At 31.8% G+C, this 8,105-nt stretch overlaps 1 protein-coding gene across 2 annotated transcripts in view; it reads right to left on the bottom strand.

The window, feature by feature from the left end:
- Positions 1-3,275: 3,275 nt before the first annotated feature.
- LOC111698692 (elongation factor Tu) overlaps positions 3,276-8,105 on the bottom strand; it is an 8,534-nt gene continuing 3,704 nt past the window's right edge. The window contains exons 8-15 of one of the 2 annotated variants that reach the window (XR_002764593.1): positions 7,374-7,420; positions 7,031-7,142; positions 6,535-6,600; positions 5,743-5,821; positions 5,069-5,174; positions 4,692-4,801; positions 3,673-4,037; positions 3,276-3,458 (exon numbers count right to left, since the gene is read on the bottom strand). Coding sequence is in view for 1 of the 2 variants with exons in the window: in XM_023469099.1 (XP_023324867.1) it covers positions 3,846-4,037; positions 4,692-4,801; positions 5,069-5,174; positions 5,743-5,821; positions 6,535-6,600; positions 7,031-7,142; positions 7,374-7,420 (712 nt within the window). In the remaining variant the exon portion in view is untranslated. Of the gene's footprint in view, positions 4,038-4,691; positions 4,802-5,068; positions 5,175-5,742; positions 5,822-6,534; positions 6,601-7,030; positions 7,143-7,373; positions 7,421-8,105 lie in introns of both variants that reach the window. The other variant, XM_023469099.1, reaches the window with a different exon arrangement.

Raw genomic sequence — 8,105 nt, 5'->3', positions numbered from 1 at the left:
CCCCCCCCCCTTACCAACCTTCCACCAAATACAGATTATTAATTATTAATACTAGATACTTGGGTTAACTATATATTTTTAATACGGGTTACTCACAAAAGATGAAACTGAAAATATGACGATTCAAATTAAAATTATATTTTTTTTGTCTTAAATTAATCTTTTAATGGCTTATTGAATGATTTGAAAAAGAGAAACAATTGTTTGCAGTTAAAGGGAATTATAAATTTGTTCATAAAGAAGACACTTCAAAAAATGCTTCAGCTTAGAACTTAATCTGGTAATTTGGGCGGTTTAAGTCTTCCTCCCCATGTACATCCTTGAAATCATCTCGGGATTGTTCAGCAGATTGACCCATCCAGCATCTCAGAACAAAACCCTTCAGCTTATAACTTAAAATTTCCCTTTCATGTTTATCATTTTAACTTTGTTTTACAGGATCTTATGTTTTGATTTTGGTTTCAACAGTAACTCTGACAATGATAATACCTAAAATGGCCATCCTAGAGTTTCTTGAGAAAAAATTAACGAATAAATTAACAATTTGATCCTGTTGAACATTGGCTCTCCTTTTTTCATGTTACTTTTCACAAAAGTTCAAACTAGTAAAAATTATAAATAATTTTAAATCACTAAAAAAATATTAAAAACTTCATAAAAAGTTGAATAATACGAAAAACTAATCTTTTGTAAAACTATGAGAGGGCGGTCTGGTCTCCTTTAAGAGTCTAGCATGGTGTAAATGTAAGACACAGACAATATAAACTCCAAACAGTCGAGTCTCTGAAGTCTTATCCTTTGTGGGTATCCCGGTATGTATGGATTAGTTTAAAGGTGAGGCAACTAAAATTGAGTTATTAACGGGACCGAAAACCATATTTTAATTGACCCCTTAACTGGAAAACTGCTTTGAGAGTAAGTTCTGTCAATTCCCTTCTTATTCGCAATTCTACATAAATCAGCGATTCACTTTTTTTTAGAGAAACCATAAATGAAATTTATCATTTTTCCAAGACAAAAAACAAGAATATCTTTTCAGGCCTAGTACAGGCCACCGTTGTGATTACTGTTAACAATTAAATTGTGGAGCACTTGTAATTACGTGAACTGTCCTTTTCACAATAAATGTTGATTATTTTTCTCTCCAGTGTTTTAGTTGACAGGATTTTATGTAATAGACCTCCACGGACAGAGATCAGAGTACCCGAGGTTTTACATAAAACCTGTGCTTTACGTCATAATTCCTAATAATGTTCTCTACTCTTTTATTTACTAATATTTTTCTTTTCGTACATTTCGGAGAAAACAAAGATCTTGGGAGATTTTCTTGAACTTGGAAAAATTACATAATCCAAATATGTCTGGAGGCGCAATGATACAGGGTGTCCCAAAAAACATGGGAATTCAGTGACGAATTCGATATCGTCTTTGTTATGAATTAGCATTGTAATACCTAATTTCAAAAGCCATAATATTATTATGTCTGCTAGAGTTTATTTAATGAAAAGGGTAAAAGACTGAAAAGATGTGTCTATAATGTCTCCGCAAGATGAAGAGTGAATATGGACAAGTTTACTCTGTTTGTATACTGTAAATTTTCTTGTTTTACTAAGTACAACCGGTTGCAGTCAAAACATAAACAAACAAAATGTATACATAGCAGACGAAACTCTTACAGATTACAGATTTCTCAGTAGGTATCACTATACTAAATCAAAGAATTATTCATAAAGACGATATCGAATTCGTCACTGAATTCCCATGTTATTTGGGACACCCTGTAGATTATTAGGATCTGTAAAAGGAATACAGAAAGTGAAGAAGAAGGTTTAGAGACGACAAAACAAATCCTATCCGATCCTAAATCTTGATGATACATATAAACTAGGTGTTCTATCTTTCATGCATAAATACTTTTATTACATAACCTTTCAGCTTCCTTCCATGATATGTTTAATTCCTTAGCTGAACCAAACAGAACAAAATCATATAAACTTGAATGGGTTCTCTTTAAAACTCTAGAATGTTTTCCCTCTGCTTTATTTCCAAAAATATGGAATTCGATTGAATTAGAGCTGAAAGAAACTAAATCTGAAAAATCAGTTAAAAGGAAAGTCGCCAAGATCTATCTAGATGGTTATGCAAGTTATATCTGTAAAAAAAAATGTACCATGTGGATAAACTTGATTTTAATAACATATGTACCCTCTGATCCAACCCTTAGGCTGAGTATCCTCCCTCACCTCCTCCTTACCTTTTTCATTCTTATGTTTAAAATGTACAATGTACATTGTTTTTATTTGCAATTCTCGTTCGTTTATAGTGGGCCAACCAATTAAAACAACCTACTCTGGTTATGCGGGTCCAAACTACATAGTAAATTGAGATTTTTTTATTTGTATTATCTCGTGCTTTGTAGTTGAATAAAAATATGAAAAAATGAAATATTTACCAACTCGTTTTCAACAAAATTCAAGTTATAATAGATAATCATCTCGTAAAAAAGTCTCAATTTAACTTTATAAAAGTAGTTTTTTTAAGAGATCCAGGTCGTCGTAAGGTATCCACTTTATGTATCATCATTTACTTAAATTAATAAAAGACAAAGTAAAGAATTCACGAAACCAGGTTTTTATACAATACCTCCTAGTTTTAGACTATTGTCAGAGAAAATAAAATTTGAATTTTGGCTGATGTGAAGGGGTTGTATATAGTATTCCTTCATTAAAAAAAGTGGCTATTTTGACGTCTATCTGACCTTACCTTCATCTGCAAACTACGGTTAAAAGCGTGTTTGTGAAATACACTTATTCTATGCAGGATACAAGCTCCAAGTATGTTAAATACAACGTATTCCATACTAGATACAAGCTCCAAGTATGTTAAATACAACTTATTTCATACTAGATACAAGCTCCAAGTATGTGAAATACAACTTATTCCATACTAGATACAAGCTCCAAGTATGTTAAATACAACTTATTCCATANAATCAATCATGCCTATACTATAAAAAATAAACCGCTCTGGAACTATTCCTCTATACGCCCATGCATATACCTTATACAATACATATTGTTATTGATATTTTACTATATATAAAAGAAAGCAAGTGATTAATAGGTATACTTATATATTTTATTGCATAAACAACATTTCATATTGATATGCTTTGTATTGATTTCAATGAGTGTATTTATTATCACGAATAGAAATTATCCTATTTGTCAATAATAATTGTATTTCAGAATTTGTGATTTAAGATATCTAAATAATTTTGATTTCAATAAATTTTTATTGCAATATACATGCTATTGAGTTGAAATTGCAGATATTTTTGAAATATCAAATCATTAAAATTAGAATTTTTACAATGTACACAATGACATCAATATATAATTATGTACGGAGGTATGAAAGTAGGGAGACATTTGGTATTTGGATGTTAGGGGCAGAAACTAACCATGTTGTTATTGTAAACAATTGAAAGTCATGTTGTAGAAAAAATCCATAACGCAGAACGCATACGGTAAGGGAGTATTTATTTGTTCATATCATTACTTATCTATTATTTTGATATCTGACATATTGATGCAGTACACATTTCTGAAGTGTAGAACAAAAACAACTTGCCAAAGTTCACAATGACACAGAAAGTGTATTTTCATTCACCTAAATGTACTTTCAATCCCGATCCCATTTGGGATCGGAAATGGAATTTATGGACCCCTGACTCGCAACAATAAATCTTTAAAGACAGGGTGGGAGGGGGAGGGGGGTACTGGTAGTAAAGGATGGATATTGGATACTGAATAATAATAACTAAGCTTCGTTTAACATAAGAACTATGCAGGATAAATGAGATTGCCGAGAATATATCCGTGTCCGGACTTGAGCAGGATCGTATCTCCAGGTCTACCGAGAAACTGGACGGATCCGGAGAGAATGGTTTGAGTAAACTCCTCTTCCTGGAGCTGGCAAGGTTCAAGAGTTGATCTCCCATCAGAGAATGTGGAATGGAAAAGAACATACTCGCCCTATACAAAATCATAATAATTAATCTTAAATACGTGAAGGAGACAAGTATTTCCTTTCTATTTGATACGGTTTGTTAAAATTTTTATTTATTTTCCCTAAAAATCACTTATTTTTCTCAAATTCGCCGAATACAGCATTATAACATATCTATATTTAAACTGAATAAACCCACAAGTCAGTTTTATAGAGAAGTCGCAGTAGAAAAATTTCAAATTATAGAAATTAAAACAAGGGAATCACCATTACTTTGCTCTGAATTTATTAGAAGAACTTTTTTAATAAAATAGAATGACAACTTGACATTACATCGGCAGTACCTTTAAATCTAAAAATACGATTCTTCAATAGTATTTAAATAGTATTTAAATAATATTTAAATACTATTTTCCGAGAACTCTGAGACGCAGTACGCTACTTATTAAAAGAAAAAAACACTTTAAATCAACTACATTATGTATCATCAAATATCAACAAATCAGTGCTTTGAATCCGGATCTAGGTCAGTATTCAATTTCTTCAAGATTTACTGTTTTTTTAGAAGAAATCTTTAAAAAAAGTTTTTGTCGATATTTTACCCCTTGAATCCGGATCCGGGTCCAGAAGCCAAAATGTTGCGGATTTGACGGATTTGGATATTAAGCACTGCAACAAACCTTGGTATTTATATTGCCGCAGCCTTGTAAACTTTTCAATTGAACTTTCCAACTATTTGATGCAGTTAATTCACTTCCGGGTTCATACAGTACACCTCCACGCTTTAGATCTTAACAAAAATATAATTATATATATGTATACAATACAAGAAATAATAGAAATTGAGAAATTATGTTTTTTTTAAAAAGAAAATAGGAAGAAAAAACAAGGACTAAAAAAAGAATGAAAGAAATAAAAGAAAGAAATAATGAAATAAAAATGAAAAAAATATCTGTTTGTTTTATTAATAAAACAGGAATGAATGAACGCATGAATGAAAGCATGAATGAAAGAAAGGGAGGATGAAAGGATGAATGAAAGGATGAATGAAGCCTACCTATATCAGGTTTAAGTTTGATGAATACTCCTCCTCTATCCCCAGCTGACAGAGAATCTGTTTTTTTACGGAATATTTCCGCATCTTTAACATTACCCCGGCTCTTCTAGGATTAAATCAATTAAAGAGACAGTTAACGAAGTTTTAAGTGATACAATTGGGTTCCTTGAACTCTTAAACTAATTAGTGTTAAAGATTACTGTCCGTCAAATAGTTTAATTCAGATTTTTGAGATTTCTTGAAATCTATCATCTCTCTTTTTTTCGCCGTTTGAGCCTGGAGGGTTAATTCCTCTTACAGCTCTTGATAGTGCTGTATTTTAATGGCAATATTAATTGGGACACCCTGTATTAAATTTTCTTTCTATATCTCAAAATTTAATTATAGATTTTATCTTATTCCGATTATGATTTTCTCTAAGAACTTCCTTCTAATAAAAATCCTTCCTGATCACATACATTTTCGAGTCAACTTAAACGTAATTTCAATAAACCCTCGATCTAACAATATCAACAATACAACAATACCCAAATGATGAAGTTAATCCTGTATTTTCAATTGTGGTTTCTCTAAAATAGTGAATTGCGGATTTAAGCATCAGAAACAGTGAATTGCAAATTGCAACTCTATGGACGGTCCCAAAACATGACGTTTAATCCCATAAAAAAAAATACCTGTCCGTGATAGAAAACGTCCAACTGAGACCCAATCTTTATTTTTCCAGATTCAATACGTCCAGCACAAAACGTTCCTCTAAAAAAACGCCTTAAGTAAGCAAAACACGTCGTTTCCTTAAATAAAATGTTCAAGTAAGCACAACTTGTACTAAGTAAGCACCAAACGTTTCTCTAGACAAAACTTAAAATTAATCACAAAACGTTACCCTAGATAAAGCGACCTAGTAAGAACAAAACGTCGCCCTACACAAAACGTCCAAGTAAGCATCAAACGTTTTCCTCAACAAAACGTCTGAGTAAGCAAAAAAAACGCCCACGTAAGCACAAAGCGACCCACTTGACAAAACTTCTAAGTAAGCACAAAACGTTTCCAAAAACCGTCATGTCAACAAAACTTTAAAGCTAATTAAACCAAAAAAAGAGAATAACATCCAAAATTTTAAACAAACGAGGTAATTTCTTCAGATTTATGGATTATTGTTTTAATTTCAATTAAATTTCAATTTTGAGAGGGGACTCCGTGACTAAGAACAGTACTTTTAAACCCTTTAGTGTAATGTGGAAGATATCCACAATTTTTTGTCTTAAAGTCTTAAGTTGTGTAAATTCACTCCATTGTTTTCGTTGCAGTAATGTGCAATTTAACTTAACAGAAAAAAAATATTGAAAATAGTAAATTTTCAGAAAGAGGATGATGGTTATAGGTTAACTCATGCATAATTGAATCTTGATTAGAAAAAGCTTGTCAGGGAAATAATAAAAAAAGTTTAAATAAAAAAGTACATTTACCTGCTGGGTATAGATCCTACTTGTTCCAGGGGGAAGTAGAGAGGTTTAGATTCTTCTCTCTTAGGTCTAAAATATTCATTGACAACAAACAAAAAAAAGTTTGAACAATCTTTTATAATTATTGTGAACTTTTTAGGATAACGTATTTTCCCCTTGATTTCTGTATTCATTTTCTAACAAATACAAAGTATTAGGTTTCTTTCCAAAGAAAGTATAAACAGACATACATAAATACATACATTGAACATTTGAACAGTAGAACCCATAAAATTATGGAATATGAAGACGATTTATGTATACGCAATATTTAGTGTATTTGATAAAGCAAACATTTTTAAAAGTAGCTTGACAATCAAGGTTTTAAGTGAAATGGGTCTGTATACACTACACAATTACTGTTTTTCAGGACTATTTAATATCAGTATTTTAAGTTTTAAGATGTTCATTTTTAAGGGTTAAAATAGAACAGTAACACCCTTGTGTAGTAAATAAGAACCTGATTAGAGTTTTCTCTATCTCTGTGAGAAGCTGCAGGATGGGTTGAGACGGATTTGCTCCGGATATAGGGTTCTCCACAACCAGACAAGGTTCAGTTACTCCAGACTCATCTGATGGAGATTATTAAGTTCAAAATTGGAAACAAATCTCAAGCTTTCAATTTTTCCAACTTTTAATATGGGAAGCATTAAAATATGAAATAAAACTAATAAGAGAATTTAAATTGAAGACAATATTGAGAGAAGTAAATACAAAATACATCCTTAGTTTTCAGTACAGAAATAATCACTAACATATGAAGATTTTATTTTATTTGTTAAAAATATGAATTAATTTCCTTCCTAACTCCATTCTAACCAAGTCGATGGTTTCTGCTTCAGTTTCAGGTCTAAAAAGTAGAAAATTACATCAAAACAACATATGTTGGGCGGGTGCAAATGACGTCCAAGATGCAACCAATGTTGTGTCTAAAGGTTACATACTCTGGATGCTTTCCAATGTACGGAAAATGTTGTCCTTGTCTCAATGGACATAGGACACAAAACTGAAACCTCACAATTGTCATTTCATCTTCCACCAATACTCATACGAGGGTTTCGAGTGTCCTTTGCTATGAAGACGACATTAGAGCGCATCCAGAGTATCTAACCGTAATAAACAACCTTGGATAAAACTAATCACTTCATTTTAAATTCTAAATTTTTAATTTAAATGGAGGATTATTTTTAATTACAACAGTGAGTTGCAGGAGCGGGGGAAGGCAGGCGGCCATGAGCCACCACTATTTCCCCTTCTGTGCCACATATTAGCTTTTTTCTCTTCCGGCAGCCATGAGCCACCACTATTTCCCCTTCCGGGCCACCACATTTGACTCTTCCGGGCAAAACTACTTTTTTAAATGGTATATTTAGGGCCTTTAAAGTGTGATTTTTAAAAATCCAGCCGCGTCACGCTATAAATATATATTTAGATCTTTATATTTCAGTGTTAATATGTAATAAGGATGATTCCTCTTAATGTAAACTGTAAAACTTTTTTTTTCCCAAACTAAATTCTGATTTGCCTAAAAAATG

Source organism: Eurytemora carolleeae, unplaced genomic scaffold (genome assembly GCF_000591075.1).
Source record: "Eurytemora carolleeae unplaced genomic scaffold, Eaff_2.0 scaffold258, whole genome shotgun sequence".
NCBI lineage: Eukaryota > Metazoa > Arthropoda > Copepoda > Calanoida > Temoridae > Eurytemora > Eurytemora carolleeae.
The sequence above is the reverse complement of the archived record's forward strand: the minus strand, read 5'-3'. Positions and strand labels throughout refer to the sequence as shown.